The sequence below is a fragment of the Sorex araneus genome, chromosome 2 (assembly GCF_027595985.1).
Source record: "Sorex araneus isolate mSorAra2 chromosome 2, mSorAra2.pri, whole genome shotgun sequence".
NCBI classification, from domain to species: Eukaryota; Metazoa; Chordata; class Mammalia; order Eulipotyphla; family Soricidae; genus Sorex; species Sorex araneus.
In genome coordinates, this window is record NC_073303.1 from 335,274,043 (window position 1) to 335,300,382 (window position 26,340).

At 41.0% G+C, this 26,340-nt stretch overlaps 1 protein-coding gene across 6 annotated transcripts in view; it reads right to left on the reverse strand.

The window, feature by feature from the left end:
• OSBPL1A (oxysterol binding protein like 1A) overlaps positions 1-26,340 on the reverse strand; it is a 221,228-nt gene that overhangs the window by 5,379 nt on the left and 189,509 nt on the right. For all 6 annotated transcript variants that reach the window (XM_055129610.1, XM_055129611.1, XM_055129615.1 and 3 more), the window contains 9 exons: positions 25,579-25,654; positions 13,215-13,349; positions 11,891-11,988; positions 8,574-8,756; positions 5,138-5,245; positions 4,045-4,134; positions 3,382-3,508; positions 1,520-1,636; positions 747-870 (listed from right to left, as the gene is read on the reverse strand). In XM_055129610.1, the coding sequence (XP_054985585.1) occupies positions 747-870; positions 1,520-1,636; positions 3,382-3,508; positions 4,045-4,134; positions 5,138-5,245; positions 8,574-8,756; positions 11,891-11,988; positions 13,215-13,349; positions 25,579-25,654 (1,058 nt within the window). The remainder of the gene's footprint in view (positions 1-746; positions 871-1,519; positions 1,637-3,381; positions 3,509-4,044; positions 4,135-5,137; positions 5,246-8,573; positions 8,757-11,890; positions 11,989-13,214; positions 13,350-25,578; positions 25,655-26,340) is intronic.

Consider the following 26,340-nt stretch of genomic DNA (forward strand, 5'->3'; position numbering starts at 1 on the left):
CCTTAAGGTTCTATTTCTAAATACTCTTGCATTGAATTATTACCCTGTTAATTCTAGGTCAATATTAAAGTGTTCTTTTTTTTTTGTTTTGGGGCCACACCTGGTGATGCTCAGGGTTACTCCTGGCTCTGCAGTCAGGAATTCCTCCTGGCAGCTCAGGGGATCATATGGGATGTCGGGGATTGAACCTAGATTGGTCAAGTGCAAGGCAAACACCATACCTGCTGAACTATTTCTCCAGCTCCTTGAGCAGGAGTTCTTAACCTCTGCAGCACAGCTATGCTTACTGACCTTGCCAGTGACCTCAACAGTGAACTGGACATTAGCTGCTTCCTGCTAGATGCCAGTCTCAGTGCCCTAGAGGTGACCACCAGTCTCTAAACATGGGCACAGGAATCACAGGAATCATTCTAAGGGGTAGAACAATGCATTTCCACCCTTTTGAGAACTCCTGAATTATAAAAAATGTATTATCATAGCATTAAAATGTCACAAAAAAACTGAGGAGGTCTAGGCCTTTTTTGGGTCACTCTCTGGTTGATAACAAATCCTGACATCTACAGTAAAAAAACAAGACTGTTTATACTTGATAAATGTGCTATTATTTTCTCCAATTTCCTTCTGATAGTTAAGATCCACTTGAGGTTATAGGTAGCATACTTGTCAGGGAATGTCACTGAAAAATGAATAACCATCCTCCCAGAAAGGAAGAATCATCACTGCTAATACCTTCAGATGTTAGTTACCTATTTCTCCATTTTCCATGGCTCTGATGTCAGGCCGTAACCTGCAGTCTGTTTTAGGAATCACACTTTCCATTTCCTTGTCTACTTCATTCAAAACCATTGCAAAGCTAGTAAAATTATACATCTGAAAGGAAGCAAAACGTTCAAATTAACCCAGGTCGAACCCAAATGCAAAGTAAGACTGTGAATATGTTTGACAACCACAATTTTTTTTAATTAATGAGTAAACAGCCTCCCTGATGTCACACATCTAAATATTTCACTGAGTTCAGTGCATTTGTCCCAGAAATTCTGAAGCAGGTGCCACAGAATACCCTATCACTGGGCTATAGGCAAAATCAACGTTTTTTTCTTAATTAAAATCATTACTTGCTGAATCTAGAGGGCTTAAGCAAAACAGGTTGAATCATCTTATATTTCATGAGTCAGTTTTTCCCCCAAAGAAATTATTAAAAGGGCACCACCTCTACCCACCAAGCCCCGGGTTCTCCTTTCTGCCCAGCAGCTGATGGCTGGGATGGGCCACGGTGAGGCTGGGTGTCAGGGCGAGAAAGAAAACAGACACCAAGGCACAGGGACCACCTGCCCGCCAGTGGCAATTGCCCACCTCTCCTCAGCTGGCTCGCCTGGCCTGTGCTGGGAAAAGAGCACCTCCCAAAGCTGAATACGAACATTATCACACCTGAGCACCACTCGATGTGGCCCCCAAACAAAATTGAGCAATAAATCAAGGTGGGAGCCCCCCACTGCTCCGGCAGCAAGCCTTGTCTCACCTGTGCAGAATTTGGAGGCCGTGGGGCTATTCGCCATAAGAGAACACTTCCAGGAATAACAAAAACACTTTCCGAGTCAGGCATTGGCATTTCATCTGACTCCTCAGAACTGCTCATCTGAAAGAACCAACAGATGAATAAAAGGGAAGTGTCTGTAGGATAGCTTTACCACTGTAAAATATCACCATTACTTACACACCACCCGGAATAAACTGCACAAAAGCCAGGCACTGGGAGTTTCTCATTCTTTTATCTGTACAGTGTTGGGAGTCAATAAAAATTCACTAAATGACTGAATGAGTTTTATGAGTCTCATGAACTTTCTGTGTCACGATATACAGTATTATTTGCATTCAAGCATCATCACTGTCACCTTTACTAAAGTGTTTTATTAAAGCTTTTATCTGAAACAAAAACTCATCTGAATATTAGAGCCTTAGGAGAACAAAGAAGATCAATTTTTTAGGGCTGTTAACTAAATCTGTCAGTGGCCCAAACCAGGAATCCTGAAATTTTTCTTTCGATTTGCTTAAGAAAAAAGAAAAGAAAATTGTCAGCATCAAGGTCTTTGATGCACTTTGAATTAGCTTTTAAGTCTGGCATGAGATAAGGAAGTAAATTCCTCTTTCTGCAGGTGGATAGCCAGTCTTCCCATCATCATGTGAAGAGGCTTTCCTTGTTCCACTTCAGATATCTAGATCCTTAGTGGAATATCAGCTCTCCATACACCGGAGAGCCGCGTTGAAATCAGCCCACCCCCAGAAGGATCTCCCTCCTAAGTAGCAGAAAGAGATAACAAGGAAGGGAATAAGCTGGACGATGGCCACAGGCATATCTGCTCTCTACATGCCACAGTGAGGACGTCCCTCGCTCCGTGGAGGAGTAGAGGGTAGGGGCCAGGAGGAGCGGGGTGGGAAGCAGGACTGTGCATACAGGGGAAGAGAACTCTTGTCGTTGTCCTGAAACTTTTTTCAAAAAGCCCAAATGACAAAAAGATACCACAGACAGGGCTTGAGAAGCTTGCCCCGCACGCAGCTGGCCTGGGGTCGATCCCTTTTCTGGCACCACAGATGATCCGAGGCCCCGCCAGGAATGGTTCCTGGCACAGGTCGAGAGTAAGCCCTGGGCACAGATGGGTCTGGCCCCAAGCCCAAAACAAAACAAAACAAAACAACAAACAAAAATTTCAGGGGCTGGAGCACTAGTACAGCAGGTGAGTTTGTCTTGCGCAAGGTCAGGTCAACCTGGGTGCCCCTACCTCCAAATCACAAGCCACAGGAAAATGTTATGATTTGATTATTAAACAAAACTTGGCTTAAAATGAGTGTCATGTATCATTACTACTTCTGTTTTTTTTTTTTTTTTTCCAGAAGGTTAAGAGCTTCTTAAACTTGTGAGTCCACAAGAATTCCGCAAGGCGCCCCAGCCTGGGCTGGCTCTGCCGGGCACACGAGCTCTCCCGACAGTCGCGGGGGCAGAAAGGGCTTCAGGCCTGCAGGGAACAGACGCTCTTCTCAGCCTGACGCCTGTCAACTCTCAGGGCAAGTAGCTACTGTTATTATTACTCTTCCTTTCCAATGAATACTAAGGGTGAAAATGCGGAAGATAATTTTTTAAGGAAATCTTCAATGCTCAAATCTCGGCTTCTAAGGCACATAAATGTAAAGGTTCCGGGAAAGAACATGTGCCTCCCTGTGATGACCTCCAACTGTGCCGGGCCTGGTCCAGTCCAGCCCAGCCCAGGACTGGCTGCAGCCACAAGTGACACACCCGCGCCCGAGGCAAGAGGATGCAGCATGTAGACACTAAGGCGGGCTGTCTACTGAAAAGGCACAAGGGGGACATGGAGTCAGACTGCTCACCTGTTTGCTGTTCTTCTTGTCTTCAGTGTTTTTCTTGTCATTTTTTTTATAAGCATCGAAAGTGGCAGGGTCGACACTGTACAAGCATTCAGTCCACTTTCCATAAAGGGCACAGAGCTTCTTCTTGCTGCCAAAAGAAAATGACATTCAACCAATAATTAAACCAGTGTGCTGGCTGGGATTGGAAATCATTATAAGATCTTTATGAATCGACCGTACACAGATACTATTTCCTGCTCAGTGGAAGGCCTGTTTCTTAGGTTCTGGCAGCAGATTCTAATACTTAACACTTATGTTATAAAAGAAAGCCTATGGCACTCAGCACCTGTGTGCCTTCATAGGCATCACTACCAGCAATGCTCCTGACACCATTCAGTGCCCCTCAGCAATATACCCTGCAGTGCAGGGAGGGATATGTGTGTGTGTGTGTGTGTATGTGTGTGTGTGTTTGTGTGTGTGTGCGTGTGTGTGTGTGTGTGTGTGTGTGTGCGCAGGGTGTGTGTGTGTGTGTGTGCGTGTGTGTGTGTACCCGCGTGTATGGGTGTGTTTCCTGGGATCAAACTGAGGGCCGTGCATGTGATAGGCATGTTCAGTATGACTCAAATATCTCCCCAGCTCGACTACTGCATATTTAATATGATTTAATATGAAAGGAAACTTTACCTCTTATCTTGAATGTAGCCTTCAACTTTGTGCAATTCCTTACCAAAAAGACCACATGGCTTAAAATTCAACACACATTTGTCTCCAGTCCTATGAAGGAGATATTCAGCTCAAGTTACAGGGAAGCAGAGAAGAGAACAATGACAACCATCACCACCTCCCACAAGTTTCTAACGAGTAAGAGCCTCCAAACAGCAGTTACCTAGACTCCCTCAGTTCTGTACCTGCCACTGAGTAAAGGTAGTAAGAGTCATGAAGAACAAATCACATGTTCTATGGAGTGAATGTTTGTATAACCCAAAGATCTTTTCTTCTGCAAGGGGGGGGGGGTTGCCACACCCAGTGGTGCCTGGGGGTTACTACTGGCTCTGTACTCAGGAATTACTCCTGGCAGTACTTGAGGGATCATATGGGATGCTGGGGGTCATGTTTGGGTCAGCCACATGCAGGGAAGCGCCCCAGCCCCAAAGCTCTTTGTAAGCCCTACTTTCCTGTGTGATAGTAATTTGGAGGTCCCTAGGTCATGCCTGGATTAGTAGCCTTACTAGAGATGTAAGAAATGGATCTCACCCCTTTCTCTCCCTCAACCTCACCCACAATGAATGCAATGAGAAGGTGACTACAAACCAGAAAAGGGGCCCTGGCAAGATAAAAAAAAAAATCTCCAGCACTATGATCTTGGACTTCAAGTCTCCAAAATGGTAAGAAGCTAATTTCTGCCATTTAAGCCATCCACCGTATGGTATTTTATTATGTCAGCCCAAATTGATTGAGATATTTGTCTAACATCACAACACTGGAAATAATCCTATAACTTCCTTCCATCAACTCCTGTGTGATGAATGCGAACTAAACTATGTAAACAAAGCAAACTGAGGTTCAAATTAAGACACAGAGATTAAGGAAGCTAAAAGTCCACCCAAACATCCCTTGTAAATGGGATGTTCCTAATAAGTGAGCTGCTGTTCACTCAAGAGCTACATTGCCTGGTTCTTAAATTATCATTAGGATCTATTATCTTCAGTAAAAACTGAAGTACTGAAACTCCTGGGTGACAAGAGATGGGGTAGGTGAGAACCCAAAGGGATCTTACTTGTGATTTGTGATTTCCACATTGCCGTACTGCTCGATCCAGAGTTTGCCCACAATGATGTTATGTACACAACAGGTAGGATTTGTCCATGTATACGCTTCATTGTGTCTAGAAAAGCAAGCATGAATCAAGAAAAACACGAGAGAAAAGCTATATCTTTCTTCAAAAGTAAATTTATCTTAAAATGCCATTACTCAGGATAAGAAATTGAACTGTTGGAGAAAATCAAGTGCTCAGATTTTAAAATTCTATTGTTTTACAGTCACAGTGAAATAGTGATCACTTGGCTACTTTTAAGGTTTCCTTTAAAGCATTTTTTTTTTTTGGTGGGGGACACACTGGTGGAGCTCAAGGGGCTGCCTGGCCTATCCTCAGAGGTGCATGTGGGACATGAGGTGCCAGGATCCAGCCCGGGCACAAGCAAGGCGGCCACCGCAGCCCTTGTCCACATTTTCCTTTTCCCACTCTTCTTAAAAGAATGAAAAGCTTAAGAAAAATTGTACATGCCATCAAATGGCAAACAAACTGCATGTAATCACTTTTATCTTTCAAAAGTTCAGTGAAATACAATGCCACTGTCATCCCATTGCTAATCGATTTGTTCAAGCGGGTACCAGTAACGTCTCTCATTGTGAGACTTATTGTTACTGTTTTTGGCAAATCCAATACACCATGGGCAGCTTGCCAGTCTCTGCCATGAGGGTGTAATACTCTCGGTACCTTGCCGGGCTCTCCGAGAGGGGCGGAGGAATCGAACACGGGTCAGCTGCGTGAAAGGCAAACGCCCTACTGCTGTGCTATCACTCCAGCCCAGTGAAATACACATAAAGGATAAAATTTTATAGAAAACAATAAAATTTAATTAGAAAAACAAGTCAGTATATTTAGCATTTTCTTGAGAAGATATTCTTTAATCACCAAGGGCAAAAATTTACATCCAGGTTCTCCCACTAGACGAAACTGTGTGGAGATCCTTCTAGAAGCAACAAATTAGGAGTCAGTTTTACTCTAAGAACAAATCGCGACTCTACTGAGACTTGAGCCTGAGAGCTTTGTAACTTTCCACGTGGTGATTTAATTAAAAAAAGTAATAATAAAATAAAATTTTAAAAAAACCAACAAATGGCGACTCTACATGTATAAATCATACTTCACAACCGACTCTCCATCCTCGGTGGAGCAAGCTCCCTGTAACAGTGCTTTTCTCCCATGTGAGCTAGAGGCAGGCAGGTTGTCTCTGGTTTGGTGTGATGGGTTGGCTAGTTTGGGGATCTAGGAATGCTCAATAACTCACCTATAAAAGTCCATGGCAGCAGCATTAGCAGACACCCCCCCCCCCAAATATTCTATAAAATCTGATAGGAGCAATCTACTTTCAAAAAGCAGAGGATAGATGCATGTAAGTTCGGATTTTACATGTAATCCTTTATACATGTAATCCAAAGATTTTCTTTAGAACAATATTAGTTATAGAAAAATTCACCTTGTCATACAATCATATATATTTTAATTCCGTGTATATAGCCATGTCACCACTATCACACAATCAGGATGTGTAATGCAATTCTTTTTTTTTCCCCTTTTTGGGTCACACCCAGTGATAACAAGGGTTACTCCTGGCTCTGCACTCGAATTACTCCTGGCAGTCAGTGCTCAGGAACCATATGGGATGCTGGGAATGGAACCCGGGTTGGCTGCATGCAAGGCAAATGCCCTACCCTCTGTACTATCGCTCCAGCTCCTATAATTCAATTGTTACCTCCACCCTTCGCCCCTCAAAAAAAAACAAATGCTCACCAGTGCTGCCATTGTGCAGATAAACTTTCCCTTTCCCTGATTCATACCTATGTTACAGCTGATTTGTTCTCATTACAAAAGTTTTCTCTTTTTCAGAATGTCAAGAAATGGGACAATAAACTATAGAAACTTTGAGAAGGATGTCCTCAATTTGTATACTGTATTTTAAATTCTATGTATTGATACTTTGTCCTTTCTCACTGCTGAGTAGTATTCCAATGTATGATGCAGTTGTATAGTTCGGGACTTGTCCCCCAGCCCTGCACCCCTCAATGACCATCGTGGATTGAACCGGCTTACACAAGAGTTCAGATTTCAAAGCCACTTCATCTTATTTCAGTGCAGCCATATTAGAATGAGCTCAAGAATTCACATGCAGTTTGATGGCATCCCTTGAGTACCTTCCTCTGCAGTGGTTTTCCCCACCCAGAAACCTCCCTCTGGTCATGAGCTAGCCAGGGGGGATTCTGCCCTACTTCCTTGTATTGTGCTTTCCACAATCCTTGCTTTGTGGGCAAAAGATAAAAGAAGAAAAAAAGTAACAGGGAGGCTACTCACTTTGTAGACTAAAAGGAGGCCCTTTCCTGGTTCCTTGGTCTAAGAACTTTCCTGCGAGAGCCCGTGTGGCTATTGAGACAGGAAAGTAGCTCTGGGCCCTCGGGCTGATCTGGGAAGCAAGGCAGGCAGAGAAACAAAATGGATTTTCTCTCCCCTCTACATCTTGCCACGATTTCCTTCCAGTGCCCCAGGAGAGTACTTCTCTTGGGGTCTTTTCTGTTTCTATAGTCTAGTTCTGGGATGTGAACTGCCCAAACCCTAAGCCAGAAGACAGAGCAGGGAGATGGAGGAAACTCACTGGTATATTGATTTTTGCTTTTCTGACTTATCTCTCATACTGACTGCTGCTGTTTATTTTCTGAGTACTCAGAGAGTGGCTTTATGCTTTGGCCCGCAGATTTTAGCCGTCGCATTTTGAAAGACAGGCTAAGCTGTGCTTACTCGATCCTAACAAGAAGTGGAAAAGCCTTTGATTTTAATTTTTTTTTTCCCAAAGCAGAAAGAGATCTTCCATTTACCTAATATCTAAGATGTGTCAAACAACTGCTATTTCAACATTTCTCACAGAGTATCTTTTTTTCAAAAGTTTAGTTTTAGTTTAGCCATCTTTCAATTCATTTGAAAGATGGCTAAACAAAGCATCATCACACCACAAAATAAAGGAAACATGTTTCACAGTAACTGTCACGGAGTGATCAATCTTAAAACGGATCAAAACCCCACAAACATCAAGTTACTTTGGGGGATAGGGGGCTTTTGGGGCTACATGCAGTAATGCTCAGGGATCACTCCTGGCTCTGCACTCAGGAATTACTCCTGATGGTGCTTGAGAGAACACCTGGGATACCTGAGGATCAAACCTGGGTTGGCTGCATGTAAGACAAATGCCCTACTACTATGGCCCCAAACATCAAGTTTTAAGATGCAACTATTGGTTAGCAACAGCTACTGTTGTGTTTCTAAAACTCTTCTATGAGACAGGTGATTGATCAGACAGCTATAACAAGATCAGATGTGGGTATCACTGTGTAAAGTTGTGAAGGGGTGTGTGTAAAGAGAGTTGAATGATCAGGGAACTTACTCCAGAAGCTCCAAAGTGATGGTGCCTTTGGGTTCCGCTTCCACACTCTTCCCCCAGAACTTCAGTTTGGGATAGATGGAGCCGTGAAAGATGAAATCATTGCTCAGTCCTTCAGCATGAAAGGCGCTAATGGGTGGGTGGTGACTGACTTGTTCAGAGATGAGTCTGAAACCAAGGTCATCTCTGAAGGAAAAGACAGCAATATTAATGCTTATTTTATTCTGGTGAACAAACAGTGGAAAAGTTTTAAAGAAACAGTCTAACAAAATCAACAATTATTTGTTATCTCAATGAAATAACTTTAATGTTGAGAAACTATACCAAAGTAACACAAAGTACTAAATTGAATGTTATTATAATTCTTTGTTTTTGGGGGGCACACCCAGTGGTGCTCAGGCCTTCCTCTGGCTCTGGGCTTGGGGTCCATATGGACTGCTAGGAAGCGAATACGGATAGCCCTCATGCAAGGCAAGCACCCCCCACTAGTACTGTCTCTCTGGCACCTGTTATTATAATTCTAGCTACCTGATATATTAAAGAATATCCACATCAATTTGGATGAGTCACATAAAATGACAATGTAACTCACGTAAATAAAAAAACCTATAAAGTACAGAAATCTAATATGTCCACTTAAATATATAAGAAATAAGTGAGGCAAAACTTTGGGCAGTGAAGTGGAAGATTCAGAAAAAACATTAAAGTTCACTGAATTTCCTATTTGTGTTTGAACAAGTAGCAGGCTAGAGCAGGAAAATGCAACTGTGCTTATAGATATTTCTATTGCTTAATACAAACAGCACAAGTGAATATTAATGTTCTACATGGTTATGCACAATTTATGAAAGACTGATAATTTCATATTATCAGAAATACTAAAATCTTCATAATGACTTATTATGGTACATTTATTTTTCAATATTTCTAACATAGTCTCAAAATGTCATAGACAAACATATTCAAAAAATTCAATTCACAAGAGTCTGCTGCATTTCTATATGCCAGTAATGAACACAGAACTATGAGACACTATTAAAGAAACAAAAAGAAGATGCCAGAGATATTTCTCTGGACTTAGTTACTAAAATACTAAAATACAGAAATCCAAAACCGTGCGGCTGCTAGTGTGGCTGCTTGACCTCATATCTCTTCATTCTCAGCAATGGAAAACAAATTATCAAATGCTTCCTTTTCAGCAGGTCCAACTTTAGGGGGGAGAAACTCCAAATTATAATAGTGAGGGTTTTTTCTGTTGAAATATTGAATGTAATCAAAGTAAAGTGAAAGTAAAGTGAAATTTATCAGTTACACAGGCGGGGTGGGGGGCTGGGGAGGTGGGGGTGTAGGTGGGAGGTATACTATGATTCTTGGTGGTGGAATATGTGCACTGGTGAAGGGATGGGTGTTCTAGCATTGTATAACTGGGACTTAAACCTGAAAGCTTTGCAACTTTCCACGTGGTGATTCAATAAAAGAATAAATTAAAAAAAAACTGAAAATAAAATAAAATAAAATAAAGAAGATGCCAGGAAGTGGAAAAATATTTTAGGATCACTGACAGGAAAAATCAACACTGCCAAAATGCTTACCCTACCTAGAGTAATATACAGATTCAGTGCAATCTCCATCAAAATTCCAATGATATTTCAAGGAATTAGAAAACTTAAAATTTGTATTGAATTAAAAAAACTCCCCTAATAGCCAAAGCAATTTTGGGAAAAAACACAACGGAAGGTATTACATTTCCTGACTTTAAACTGTTCCATAAAACGACAGCAATCCAAACTGGGTGGTACTGGACTAGAAACTCTCAGAGGCAGGAGAGATAGAGCAGGTAGAGAGCTTGAACATGCTGACTTGAGTTTGACCTCCAACACCTCATATGGGCTGAGCACTGTCAGAATTGAGTCCTGAGCACAGAGCCAAGAGTAAGCCCTGAGCACCATCGGGTTGACCCCAAAACAAATAAAAAACAAAAACCAAAGAGACTCTCAGAACAATGGAACAGAATTCAGAGTCAGGAAATAAAGTCTCAGGTTTACAGACAGTTAATCTATGACAAGGCGCTGACCTGGGTTGGATTCCCAGCATTCCATATGTTCCCCAAGCACCACCAGCAGTAATTCCTGAGTGCAGAGCCAGGAGTAATCCATGAGCATTGCTTGCTGGGGCTCAAAAATAAAACAAAAAGCAAAAAAAACAAAAACAAAAACAAACACACGCACACACACAAAAAAAAAACACCCAAAACCCAAAACACCCAAAACCAAATCTAAAGAGAAGGGACACTTCTCCAAAGAAGTACAAGCAGGACCTCTCCAAAGAAGCCATATAGAGGGTCAACAGGCATAGAAAAAGTGCTTATCATCACTTATTATCAGGGAAATAGGAATCAGAACAATGCTGGTGGAGACGTGGTAAAAAGGTAACCCTCATTCACTACTGGTGGAATGTCACCTGATTCAATCACTATGGAAAACAGTATGGAAATTCCTCAAAGAAATAAGACAAGAACTCCGATATGACCTAGTGATTCCACTTTTTTGGCATCTAACCCTCAAACACAAAACACTAATTCAAAAAATAAATGTAGACCTATGTTCACTGTAGAGCTTAACAGCCAGGATATAAAAACAACCCAAATGTCCTACAGCAGATGAAAGTATAAAGAAGTTGTGGTGGTATATATACAATGGAACACTACTCAGCTGTAAGGAAAGTTGAAATACTGCAGTTCACTCAAAACATGTATGAAACTTAAGGGTATCACTTTAAGTAAACTAAGTCAGAAGGAGAAAGATGACTATCAAATGATCTCACATCAAACAAAGGTGTTCTATCTTTGGTAGAGACAACGCAAGGGAATAGACTGTATCAAATGATGATAAAAACTTGGCCTTGATTACAAAATTCTGATCACCCAGCAGCTGGGGACTGTGGGGACAATGAAGAGAAGGGCTAGTGGAGACAGGGACAGTGCTGTTAGTCTTGGGCACTTTGGTGGTGATGCGGTGCAGTAATGTTGAAAAACAGAATACACTTTAAAAAGAATCCATGTTATCACTGTTGTAACCATGTTACCTAAACGGTTATAAAAATACATTACAGAATTTATTTTTGACATAAAAAAGAGAAACATCAAAATTGTGACTAACAACGTTATAAAAATTGTTCTCCACAAGAAACAAACATCAAAAATGACTTGCTCCATTGGTGCAAGTTATTGATGAACACGGAAATGAGAATTTCCTCTTCATTTTGGAAAACCACATGTCCTGTACTAAGTTAGTCATTCAGAATCCAGTGGAAGGTCTTACCGAACTAGCTCGTAGGTCTCGCCCAGAAGGGGGTTGAAAGGCTTTCCAGTTCGCTCCCACTGGGAGGCGACAGCAGAGACAGCAAATGCAGCTACACACTGGGAGACAGAAGAAGAAGATGTCAACCCTAGGCTGGTCTCTTCCTCACTCCCTCAGGCGGGGAGACATTGTGGAAGACAGGAATATACTAAATTGTTTTGAGAAGTTTAGTCACTTTGGATTTTGAATATGATTTTAGCCACTGCAAATGCGAACGTCACATTCCCTGTGCAAAGCACTCTTCCTACAGTTATCCCTAACTACGTTTTCGTTAAAAACATCTTTTTTTAATATCCTAAGAGTGCTACAGATTTTCTTAAGGGCTTGAAAGATCTTCAAAACCAAAAATTACTTTAAATTCTTTAAAGTTTTATTTTTTTAAAAGTTAAATATTTTGGGAACAGGGAAAACTAAGCAAACTGCCATTAAGCCCAGTAAGGCTGGTGAAAACTAACTGAAAGGAAGAGAGACTAGTTCAGAAGCTATTGTCTGAAGGAAAACAAGGTACCTCTTCTGCCTTTGTCTAATTCATCTGTATTACTGTATTACTGTCATCCCGTTGCTCATTGATTTGTTCAAGCGGGCACCAGTAACATCTCTCATTGAGAGACTTATTATTACTATTTTTGGCATATCCAATACACAGAGGTAGCTTGCCAGGCTTCTGCCGCGAGGGCTCAATACTCTCGGTAGTTTGCCGGGCTCTCCAAGAGGGGCGGAAGAATCGAACTCGGGTCGGCAGCATGAAAGGCGAACGCCCAACCGCTGTGCTATCGCTCCAGCCCAATTCATCCATACATACCACATATAACATCTACTCAGAGAAAATGACAAGCATAATTTCATATTGTTTTCTGTTAGCTTAAAGTAGATATGGATAGGCATAAGTATGCATATGTGTTTATTCCTTCTGAAAAATACTCTTCTGATGTAGATTTACAGCATATAGGCTGAATTTTCCTCCCAACAACACAAATTCCTGTTCAAAATGAAGACACAGAAACAGCTCAGCAATGTCCAGGATTGCTAACAGACCACTTTTTGCTTCTCAAGAGACTTTTACTGATCTCTCCACTCAGGTAGTATTCATTATCTGACCAGATAATGAGCCGGGGAAAGAACCACCAAGACTTTCCAAACATTCTGAGGAAGCCTAATAACATTTCCCAGCCTCAAAGTAGCCTTACTCTTATTTTTATGACTGTGGATGTGGGCTGGAAGAAGGAAAAGGTGGCAGAGGAAGTTCAAAGGCCTGAATCTTTTCCAGTGCTTGTATGTCACATACCTGCATCCTTTCCACAGGATCAGAAAATGAACTGGCCTTGTGGATGAGGTATGTATGCTCCATATACTCCGTGAGTCGCTGTAGGAAGCTCAAAGGCTCATTAAATATAACTGGCATGGTGATTTTGGAGAGTTCCTATGTAAAAAGAAAATGGAAACTGTTAACTCCAATATATACAGCAAGCTTATTTGCAGCTGTCTTTACACATCACATTCCTAGAAGGAAAGTAACGGAAAATATCATAAAACTTAATTTCCTGGATGATCCGGAGCCGTGGCACGAGAAGCAGACCCTCCTCGCCTAAAGACTGTGATCCTGAGGTCTCCTAACCCATTTTGGCACCAGAGCGGATGCTTGAGCCATGCATTTTGACTGTGAACTGAGCTACAACCTTGTGCAGCCCGGGGAGGGATTTTTTTCCCTCTCCACCCCATTTTTCTGAGTGAAAATGGCGGCAGCGGCAGCGCCCACGTGGTGAGAGCCACCCTCTAAGACCCCTCCACCAGGAGGTAGGACTTTCTTTAGTGACGTAGCCTGTAGGTGGTCCTGGGAGGGGGGTGTTCCCGGCGCGCCTTCCGCCCAGAGATGATCCGGAGCCGCGGCACGAGAAACAGACCCTCCGTGCCTAAAGACTGTGATCCTGAGGTCTCCTAACCCATTTTGGCACCAGAGCAGATTCTTGCAGCCATCCATTTTGACTGTGAACTGAGCTAAAATATTAGAAACCCAAAACCGTGTGGCCGCTATCGAGGCCGCGCGGACTCAAAGTCTTCACTCTCGGCAATGAAGGGAAATTATTAGATGATGCCTATTCAGCAGGCCTGATTGTTGGGGGAAATTTCCAATCAATAATAGTGAGTTCTGTATGGAAATATGGAATGTACTCAATATATATAAAGAATAATGGGAATATCATTAGCTACTTAGATGGGGGGTGGGGTGGGAGGGGGGTGTATTGGGGTTCTTGGTGGTGGAACATGTGCACTGGTGAAGGGATGGTGGTTTAATCAGTATTTGACTGTGACTTAAACCTGAAAGCTTTGTAATTTTTTTCTTTCTTTTTTTTCACGGTGATTCAATAAAATATTTCTTTAAAAACAAACAAACAAACAAACAAAAACGCAATATCCTACTGGAAGACCTAACAATATAGATTATTGGTATCCAAAAACTCGAAGGAAATACAGGGACTCCCAGACATCCTCCTGAGGTGTCCAGAAGCTCATCATGTAATGGTGAGCACCAGATGATGACTATTGGTCAGTCCAACAGCAGTGAGGTCTTCTTTTTTGTTTGTTTTTTGTTTTTGGCTTTTTGGGTCCCACCTGATGATGCATGCTCCTGGCTCTTCACTTAGGAATTACTCCTGGCAGTGCTCAGAGGATCACATACGATGCTGGGGATTAAACCCGGGTTGCCAACGTGCCAGGCAAATTTTCTACCTGCTGTACTATCACTCTGGCCCCCACACTGAGGCTTTCTGCGGCACCAATCTACTATAAATCATCCATAGTATAGTAGGAGGCTACTGGGTATTTTGTAGAATGGGGTTTTTCATTCTGACTGCCAGAACAGAATGATTATAGTCACTTCCAAAAATATAATGGTAGAGCAGGAGGTTTCTGAGCTGAATTGCAATCTCTCAATTCTGCTGATATCCCACCAGCAAATAATAGCATCATCAAGTTCTTTAAAAGCTCCATGAAACTAGGAAAAATTGTAAGAAGAAAACTAGGACATTTATGAATATGTGCAGAATAGGCAACATGCTATAGAATAACTAATGGGTCAAAGAAGAAAACAAAGCAGGAATGAATATATTGAGATAAAAGAAAATGGGAATACAACACACTTAAACTTAAGGGATGCAATCAACACAGCTCAAGGGAGAGTCTGTAGCTATAAATACCTCAATTAAATATAAAAATAAGGGTCAGAAAAACAGTACAGCAGGTAGGTGCCTGCCTTACATTCAGTTGGCTAGGCTCAATCCCTGGCACACAATCTGCTTTCCTGAGAGCCACCAGAAGTGAGCCCTAAACTCAGACTCAGGAAGGAACAAGCTTTCACCTAAGCATAGCTGAGTTTGGCCCAAGACCAAGCAAACAACAACAAAATATGCAACCTCAAATAAACTGAATTTTATACAACTGGGGTTGAGAGATCGTATAGTATGAAAGGCATTTGCTTTGCACTTGGCTGATCCAGATTTGATCACTGACACCATAGATGGTTCCTGCGCCCTGCCAGGAGTAATCCCTGAGGGCAGAGCCAGGAGTAAGCCCTGCGCAACACTGGGTATGACCCCCAATACAAAACAAACAAATTACCAAAATAAGCTAAAATGAAGACAATTAAATTCTAAGATAATCACAATGATCAAAGCAGGAGTAGGTCGAATACAGACTTAAAAGATAGCAGAGAAATCTATGAAACAGAAAAGACGAGGCTTGTTTTACTATTCTTGCCTTCTTATTTGAACAGAGGCCAGCTGTGACAGTGCCCAGGCAGGAAGGGCTGAGGAAGGCATCGACCAGTGTTGAGCCAACAACAGATTAAGTGGTGCAGTGTGCATGGGGCCACAGTGTACTTGGAGCCATGTGGTGCTACAGATTAACTCTGGACATTGCACATTCTACTACCACTTGAGCTATCTTTCTGGACCAGGTAGCACTGTAGCACTGTCGTCCCATTGTTCATCGATTTGCTTGAGTGGGCACTAGTAACATCTCCATTGTGAGACTTGTTACTGTTTTTGCCATATCAAATATGCCACGGGTAGCTTGCCAGGCTCTGCCGAACGGGCGGGATACTCTCAGTAGCTTGCCGGGCTCTCCGAGAGGGATGGAGGAATCGAACCCGGGTCGGCCACATGCAAGGCAAACACCCTATCCGCTGTGCCCAGGTAGTTTTTTTAAAGAAAGAAATACAGACAAACATTTAGCTACACTAAGAAAAAGACAGGACTCAAATAAAATTAGATATGGAAGGGGAGATGTGACAGCTGACACCAAAACAAATACCAATCTTAAGAGAGTACAAAATATAATTAAAAGCCAAAAGATGGCATAATTTGCAAGAGTGGCTAAATTCCAAGAAACAAACAACCTATCAAGATTGAGTCATGATGGAACAGAAAATCTGAACAGACCGATTACCAATAAGAACAGAAACAGTGATCAAAACCCTCCCAATGAAGGGAAGTCAAGGATTTGATGACCTGACTGGTGAGTTCTACAGACTATTTTGAAAGGCATGAAAAACCACCTACTCTTTCAAATAAGGAAAAAGAAGGGATACTGGGTACGGCGACATATCCAGACTGCTACTCCTCAGCAAGGCTTGAGAGCGCTGCCCTTTAAAGAGATACAGGAGTGAGGCGAAGTGTGCGTTCTCCCCCACACTCAGTCAGGAGCAGGCGCCATCTCCATGCTTGGCTCTCTGGCCCCATCCCCAAGAGGGCAGGGGTGCTCTGAAGTTGCAACACAAATGCTACATCTTTCTTTGGAACATGAACTATGCCCTTTCCAGCTCAGCTCGCTCCTATCTTACCTTTGTTGTATGAAATAGCAGAGTGAAATTTCTGTAGTGTGAGTGAGAGAGAGAGAGAGAGAGAGAGAGAGAGAGAGAGAGAGTGTGTGTATGTGTGTGTGTGTGTGTGTGTGTGTGTGTGGTGGTATGTGGGAGATGGGGGAAAGGAAGGGGCTGTAGGAGCTCCTGAGTACTGCTTGGGAGTCCCAAGGGCTACACCTGGTGATATCTAGTCTACTAGAGCAATGTGACGTGGCTCTGCCCAATGGTACCACACCTGGTGGTGTCAGAGAGCTAAATAGTCCCTGGAACTAAATACAGGTTTCTGCACGTGCAAGGCATGCACCTGCTCCCTGAGCTAGCTCCCTGGCTCAGGGTGAGATGCATTTAAAAGAAATGAAGAACCCTCCCTGTAAGTTTTATCCTGAACTACCCCCAGCCCCTTGCCCCCCAACAAAAACCACTACAAGGATTATAAAGGAAATAAGAGGTGTGCTAGGTGTAACATCTTTTGCCTTTTCCTAATTAGGGTGGATCAGATGGGAATCCCAGCCTCATATATAATTTTTTAACTCAATAGCAACGTATTTACTGCCACTTTTTTTTTATAAATTTATCTCCCTGGGAAACTAGTAGGAGATGGGACCTTATCTACTAGGTTGCTCAACCAGCTGACTACATAACATGAGCTAGCAAGTCAAGGAAACTGTGACAGAAACACTGGAGACAAAGAGAGATGAAGGGAATGGTTTCACCATCAACTCAATGGGAATAGATTTTGCAATCACAAAAATTTGATAAAAATCTAAAACTTTCTTTAAATACAAGTTTGTGATCTAAAATAATGCAAACAATTCCCTCCTTCTTCAACTCAAAATTTAAGTATCCAAGGAACTGAAAAGATAACATCTGGGTTGACTATAGAGACAGTGTGGAGGGGGAAAGAAAAGGTCTGAAAAAACCAATGCATGGAACTCAGAGTTGCTCCACCATTGATCTCTAAGAGTAGAATGTGCTACCTTAAAAAATATAACAATTGAATTAATTTATGTATTTGGTTTGGAGGCCATAACTGGTGGTGCACAGGGTTTATTTCTGGTTCTGTTCTCAGAGATTATTTACAGTGGGGCTCAAGGGACCAAGGCAGTGCCAGTGACTGAAGGGGAGTCTGCCACATTCAAGGCAAGTGCCCTACCCACTGGACTATCTCTATGGCCCCACAACTTATTGCCTCTATGTCTAAAATTTTTTAAGTAATCTTAGCATTATTTTAAGTGGTTAAAGCTATAATTTTCCTAGATATGTAATGAAAAATTCTGTACACAAGTTGTACTTCATTCTCTATCAGAAAACTGTGAGACAACATTTTTACTTCTACTGCCACGAGACTTGGTATCCCAGTTTCTGGATACTGTATACAACTCATTAGCGTTGTGTATATTCCAGAAATGGGAAAAGCAACAGTATTCATTATGAAGGTCAAGTTTCAGGAAGAAACATTAGCTACAATACTTTTATCACTGAGAGATTCAGTCAGCTGGAAAAATTAAATATTTATGCAGGCAATTCTACCTTGTGACCCAGCTGAAAGTAAAATGTTTAAATTTATCCATGCAAATGAATAGCAACCAATGATGAAACTGAAGAAGCTCTTAATTGCAATTGCTGATCAGCTGACAAGCTGAGAAAAAGGGAAAAGGCAGCGGTGGTGGCTGTGTCAACACTTGAGCACAATATAAATAACCGAAGACTGGACCAAATTTGATTTCAGTTGAAGTGGAAAGTATTTTATATATGAAGTGTAGCAGCACGCATGCAAATGTTCAAATTTTTAAGACCTGGGGGTTCCCCAGCCGAGGCCTTGCACTAAGTCAGCCCCTCATCTGCTCTGGCAGCCAGACTGCAGTTGGGCACCTCCCCCAATGTGAGACTTCAGCCCTCATGGGGATTCCAGGCTCCAGTTCTGGAAAGTATCTTCTGCAGGGTGAAGTTGCTCTGGATCCGATCTCCGGGAGGACTTAGCACTGAGGGTCACCAAGCAGATAAAAATTCAAGCTAACATTTTAAGGGCCTCGGAGGGCCAAAGGCCTCTTTTCCAGCGGAGGCTGCTTGGTCCTGCTTTCCTCCACCATGGGTCACTTACTGCATGAGACACCAGAGATCATGCCTGAAGCAGTTACACTCAAGTCTTAGACGACAGTTTTCTTGCGGCCACTCTGGTTGAGTCAGCTCAGGAGTGTGAAGCCTTCACCCTCTCTATTCTTTACCCCATGTTCATGCCAGGGGAACATGCCAGGGGCTCTGAGGAAAAGACAGTCCAAAACAAAGACACTATGGACCAGGAAAGGGGTGTCTGCATGGGAACTGAACCACACTATGGACGCCTTGGGACAACCAGTGGTGCAACAGAGAGAAGATAAGAAAACCTATGAATAACAAGAAACAACAAGATACCCTTTGCCTATTCTTCCTATCAGGCTGCTGAATATTTTCAGAACTGGGAGGCAATGTGAGTCCATTTTCCTCCTTTAAACAAAGGCTGGACAACGACTACCAGTAGGACACACTCTCTCTTAAGCAAGGATCTGTTAATCTGCATCAGGCTCCATAAGTCCTAATTACATGAGTCTTAGTCTAACTTTGTATAAGAAATGTTAATAATACTGTAGCACTGTCATCCCATCTCCACTGTGAGACTTGTTGTTACTGTTTTTGGCATATCAAATACGCCACGGGTAGCTTGCCAGGCTCTGCTGTGCGGGTAGGATACTCTTGGTAGCTTGCCGGGCTCTCTGAGAGGGACGGAAGAATGGAACCCAGGTCGGCTGCATGCAAGGCAAACGCCTTAGCTGCTGTGCTATCGCTCCAGTCCATTAATAATACTAATGATCAATAACAGAAAATAAGAAACATAAATATATCAATTATAAACTTAATATTGTAATGGCCATTTCTCCTCAATGTTTATATACTGATTTAATATCTCGGTAGAATGAAATGATAGAGATGCAACATTTTGTTCAACTTATTTGCCACTTCTATTCTCTGTATTTAGAATGTTCCAGATTTGACAAAACTCCAAATCCAGATCTTTAGCAAGCTGCATTATAGGATTTAAGAGCAGGACAGTGACATATGCAAACATCTTTATCTGAGTCCAAAAATATCATCACACTCTTTGGGAGCATCTGTCTGAGGGTTCTGTGGTGGGCATTCCACATCAAGTGATGGCACTAAATCTACAATTTCAAAGTGGAATTTTTAATTTCTCATAGTAATTTTGCTCAAATCAGATGAAAGACTGTTTTTTCAAAAATGATTATATTGGGGGCTGGAGCGATAGAACAGCAGGTAGGGCACTTGCCTTGTATGCGGCCGACCCAGGTTCGATTCCCAGCATCCCATATGGTCCCCTAAGCACTGCCAGGAGTAATTTCTGAGTGCAGAGCCAGGAGTAACCCTTGTGCATTGCCAAATGTAACCCAAAAAGAAAAAAAAAACAACCTAAAACCAAAATTGATTATGTTGGCAAAGGTGTATTTTAGTAAAAAACAAAACAACTTCAAATTTCTCAACTTTGTCTCAATACTGCAAGGTATAACTGAGTAAGAAGATGCAGTCATATGAATTGAAGTTAAAACTTCAGATAAAACTTCTCAGGCACATCTCCTGAGACAACTGTGACCTCAATGGAAAGTAACAAGACCTTTACAAGTTAGTTTTCCAAACTTTTGTTTCCAAGAGCATTAAAGGAAGATGTATTTGAATTGCTGACTAATAGAATTTTTACCCAGGGACCAGAGCGACAATACAGTGGATAGGACTCTTGCCTCCACGTGGCCAACTAGGGTTCGACCCACGACATTAGTCCCATGAGCATCCCCAAGAATAATTTTGAAGTGTACAGCCAGGAGTAACCCCTGAGCATCTCTGGTTGTGGCGCAACACCAAAGAAAATTTTTTTGATACTGTTATCTGATTTAGGCACATAGTTGGGAAAGGGTCAAAGAATTGAATATTTAAAAAATACAAAAATCTGCCATTAATTAGGTTTCTTAATCTTTAAAATACTAAAATGTAAAAACATAAGTGCCACTAAAAATTCTGCCTCTTTCTGGCAATAGGTTATATTCATTTTCAAAAATTTGTTAACTGAAAATTATAATTTACTAATATTTTGCCTTTGTTACTGTTTCCATACATTTTATACTTGATCACTCACGTATTAATATTTTAAAGACTAACTTGATGTTAACAGTTTTAGTACTAAATTTCTATTGTATAATATGTATTAAAATTTTCCATTTACATATATACAGTTTTGTGATAGTGAAGTATGATAGAGTAATTAACCAAAATATCTTAAGTGAAAACACTATTCTACATCATATGTAAAATATAAATGAGTTAAAGGACCAAAGAGATATAAATATTTCAACTCTCAAACAACAGCTGGCCCTTATGTTTATTTACCAGAATGACGGTATTCTAGTCTCTGTGGTATCTGGTATCCAAAGAAACAAAATAACACACTTTTCTTTGTTTTCACCAGAAAAAGGTAACATTTATAATATGTCAAACACTTTTACCTATTACAATAATTCAACACTAATAGTCTATGATATTAGAATACTTAGCAAACAACTGTGGGGCCATGAGCTACCCCATGGATAAGTGCTTACTCAGATTTTTGTGCCCCGTGCCTTATTTGCCTAGTGTTGGCCCTTCTTTCCAAAGTATCAACACCCTGACCTAGCTTCTGGGGCAGTTATGTTAAGAAAGACTCAAAATATAGAAGAAAAGAGAAGAGAAAAAATAGGGGAAGGAACACAATGGGATTATGAGATTTAAATCCTTCAGCAGAAGGATAATGGGAGTAAGGAAATAAGGAACAAAGGTTTCAAACTATTAGCCAATATCAAGTTTTACATTTTGAGCTGAGAATCTGTTCAGTAAACACTTCAATCACAGAGTTTTAAGGTTGAATTTCAGTTATGTAAAGTATTCATTTCAAGTAGCATAATCCTACATTATGCCACGTAATCTTGTCCAAAAGAGACTGGAAGAACAAAAGAAAGGTGCTATTAGTTTTAGAAGTCTGTCTCTGAATTCTCCCTGGAAATAAGGAAAACAAGGTATGAATGGGTGCAGAAGTGGAGGATGGGTGTAGAGACAGACTGGCTGGAGCACTGAGGTCCAGGATGACAAATGCTGAAGAAAGAAAGTTTCCTGCTTGATGAAGACAACAAACCCAAAGTCTATCCTAAAGTAGGCTAGGTGGCTGGAATGATCTAGGGGGGTAACAGCAGCCTCAGGTGCAACTGTGAAAATGAGGAGACATGCTTTCTTCTATTTGTTTGCTTAAAGAAGGTAGATTTCCCAGAGTAGGGAGAGGTGTTAAGTATTTTCTGAAAAGCTGGTGGTAGACCAAATAAGTTCAGTGACCTCTGACCTAGACCATCCCTGGCATCCCTCATGTGCTATGAGGTCTTAAGAGTCATATATTTTGACTGATCATATTTTATCAGAAAACTATTTCAAATGAGGGTATTAATTTTTGAAAAAGTTGGGCTGGACCCCCACTTTGGTATAGATGTGAGGCTGCCAGAGACAGGATGATAACATTCTCTAAACTATGTGGCAAGTTACAGAAGTCCAGAAACATCAGAAAAGCTGTGATTCCGCATACATTTCCGCATACATCACCCCCCCCAAAAAAAAAAACCAAAAACTGGAATCTAGAGGTAAGAAAAGATCTAGCTGGAGAGTATGCCCATAGCTTTCACAGTTATGATTTACCTACAGAGAATTTAAAATGAAACTAAAATTGTTTTTTTTTGGGGGGGGGCTATTTTGTTCTGTTTTGCTTTTGGGCCACAACCAGAGCTACTCAGGGCTTACTCTCTGCACTGCTCTTAGATCTGCTCAGGGAACACCCCTAGCAGAGGCTGACAGAGCATATGGGGTGCAGGGAATTGAATGTGGGTTGACCGCATGCAAGGCGAGTGCCACACCCACTGTACTATCTCTCCAGCAGGTAAAGTACAAACTGTTAACTGAAATGTAATCATGAAGGTACAGAGGAGATTTCAAAAGCGCTATGACTTTGAAGTTAGATATAATAAAACCCATGGATATTACTAAGTTTTGATTTATTTCCTTTTGGGAGGTGAAAAGAGGCAGATAATGGAGAAGTTAACTCTAAAACTTAAACTTATTTTAAAATATTTATTCTAGCATTATGAGCATTTCACTCTCAAGATACATGTACCTTAAGATTTCATGCTTATGCTTTTCTATTTTTTCACCTAAAAATAAAAACATTTTTTCTAGCAAAGAGTATCTTCCAAAGTAAAAGAAGGTATAACTCAACAGAACATTTGCCATCTTTTAAAAGAATGATTTGTCTTCTTTACTAACACCCAAGAGCAGTAGAGATAAGGACCAGGAGGTCTGCCCCACAGCTTGGAAACTGGCCTCACATGCTGGGGGAAAAGGCAGCTCAGATAGAGAAGGGAACACCAAGTAGAGGATGTTGGGAGGACCCATTCAGGTTGGAAGATGTGTGCCAAAAGTAGACTATAGACCAAACATGAAAGACACTCAATACCTCTATTGCAAACTACAACACCCAAGAGGAGAAAGAACAAAAGGGAATGTCCTGCCGCAGAGGCAGGGCGGGGTGGTAGGGGATGGGGTGGGAGTGGTGGGAGGGATACTGGGATCATTGGTGGAGAATGGGCACTGGTGGAGGGATGGGTAAACGATCACTGTATGAGTGAAATGCAAACACAAAAGTTCATAAGTTTGTAACTGTACATCACAGTGATTCTCTAATAAAATTTTTTTTAAAAAATGAATAAAATTTTTAAAAAAGAATGATTTGTCTCCTTTAGACAGAATTACTTGCTTTAGACATAAACCAGAGTGCTGGTCACTAGCCTGAACTAATGACACCACCACTAAATGTCATATGCAGTGAGAGAGGAGATTATAGGAGACAGATTCTAGGAAGAGACAGACAGAAAACTGCACTTTCCACAATGGGCAAAAGGACAGAACAGCTGAAGTTTTGATACAAACTCTGTGGACTCAGACAGATGGCACCAGTTTTACAGTAATTGTAAATTTCATTCATTAGCAGTCTATGAAATCAATTAATTCAAAAGGATTTTTTTCTATCACTTGTTATAAAGACAAGTAAACTACAGTGGAACTGGTTTTTATTACAAACACACATATATATTTGCATACTAGATCACAATGGCAGAGATGTTTACTAAGGGGTTGAAAATACTGATTTTATAGAATATTATTTTTGTTTTGTAAATTTCAGGCAGGTTAAAGAAAACAAATACAAATTTAACTTATTTAAAAATATTTACATTTTGTCTATTCTGGTGAATTTTAAAAGAATTGAAATAGGATTAGAACCCTGGGTTTTCTGGGGCTAAAGAGACATACAGCAGGAAAAGTGCTTGCCTTGCATGCAGCTGACTTGAGTTCAATCTGAACTCAAATTGGTTCATATGACCATCCCATCTGGTCCCGTGAGCACTGCCAGGAATAATTCCTGAGTGCAGAGCCAGGAGTAACCCTTGAGCATTGTTAGGTGTGGCTGAAAAAAAAAACTGAAAACAAACAAACAAAAAAGGAACCCAGGAATTTCTGATTATCAGGTGTGATTAACTGCCAATAATATCAAGCACTGTGTTAAGCCAGGGGCTATACTTATATTTTACATAGACCATCATATTTATCTCTTTTGATACCTTTATGGCACAAACTATTCTCCTTATTTACAGGAAATACAAGGTTATCAGACTCAAGAGCTTAGCTGAGTTTTTTTTTTTTTCAATGAATTTTTCTGGGATTGTTTCCTTGGAAATTAAACTTAAGAAGCCGCACATTATGCTGCCTCTGGAAGAGGAATAGGGATATTGGAACCATGGAAAAGTGGGCACATCACCAGTTGGAATGATTTCAAGAATCAAAATGAGATGTTTAGAGAAAGTGATTATACTTATGAGGCAAGGCAAGTACACCCAAATTACACATGAAAATTGCAAAATTTAATAAGATAACATCCAAGAAGATTCTCCAGGAGCTCAGAACACTCATATTTCACATTTTTTATTATTCTGGTCAAAAGTCATACTAGAAGATCAAGATACTTCTATTCTGATTCTAACCTAAATGACGACATAGACTACTATTTTAAAGGAATTATGAAAGACAAAAATAGTAAACTGTGCCATCTGCCACCTTTCCCCCCTCAAAATTAGATCTGCAGGCACATTTCAAGTGTTTAAGTATACCACATTTACAAAGCCAATAGACACAAACTTGCTCTGCACATAGAAGTGTAAGTGAAATTATATCCAATGCAATTGGGAGCCTGTAATTCCTGAGAGAATTTATGGGTAATTCTACAGGGAAATACAAATGTGGCGTGATAGCAGAAGAATATCTCTCCATTTTCACAATGAAGAGTGACACTATTGTGTAACTGTAACCCAAACATGAAAGCTTGTAACTACCTCACAGTGATTCAATAAAATTTTAAAAATTAAGAAAAAAAGAAGAGTGACACTAAAGAGCATCTTTTCATTCGTCACAACAAAGAGTGACACTAAAGTCATAGTAAAAGCATAAAAGGTCATTCAAATGTAATCAGAAAAAAGTCTTTACCCAATTTCTGATTCTTGAAAGTTTCCATAACTATCACTGTTATTGCATCACTTTTTGACAAAGATTAAGATTCCCTTTCAAAGAATATGTAACAAAACATGAAGTTGTTTAATACTACTAATAAAACCAACAGTCAATTTACCATTCCAATACATTTCCTGAGGATGCTCCAGATACTGAAGTCATTTCTGGAAAACATCGGGGAGGGCAAGCTGGTTCTGAAAAAGAAAAAGAAAGAAGATTATTTTTACTACCACTGACTTTGGAAAGGAAGTTATTGTCATGCATGTCTAAAGATATCTGTGAAATGTGGCTGGTTCTAAAGAGACTAGAACAGGGTCAATCTAGAATTGGACCTGTTCACGTATTTTGATTTCTGGAAGGTTTCATCACAGATTGACTGGCTGTAAGACTGATATCGTTGTGATCTGAATTCTCTTCACCTTTTCCTCTGCGATGTCCAGTTGTAAGGACCATCTCAGAGGTATGCTGTCTCTGCTGTTTGTGTTAGGACTACCATATTCTAATATTTCATAAATAATTTTACCTGGCGACTAATGTGAAGGAAGTGCCACAACAGAGCCCAATGTAAGGCCTTTAAGACACTAGGGTCAGAGAGTTAGTTCAGGGCATAAAGAGCTTGCCCTGATTGCAGCAAATCCTGGTTCAATCCCTGGCACCACATTGGGTCCACAAAGCACCTTGGCACAGGGATAGGAATAGCCCCTGAGCACCATTTGAGTTTATTTGGGGTGGGCCCAAGCTCCCCCCAAAGCCCAAGGGAAATGTAGGCCCCACATCACACTTCAGTGCTTTCTCTAACGTAAGAGAAACTTAGCAACTCGTGATGTATTGGAAAACTCTTCACAAATTCACTTCTAGAGAAGGGACATTTTCAAAGTTC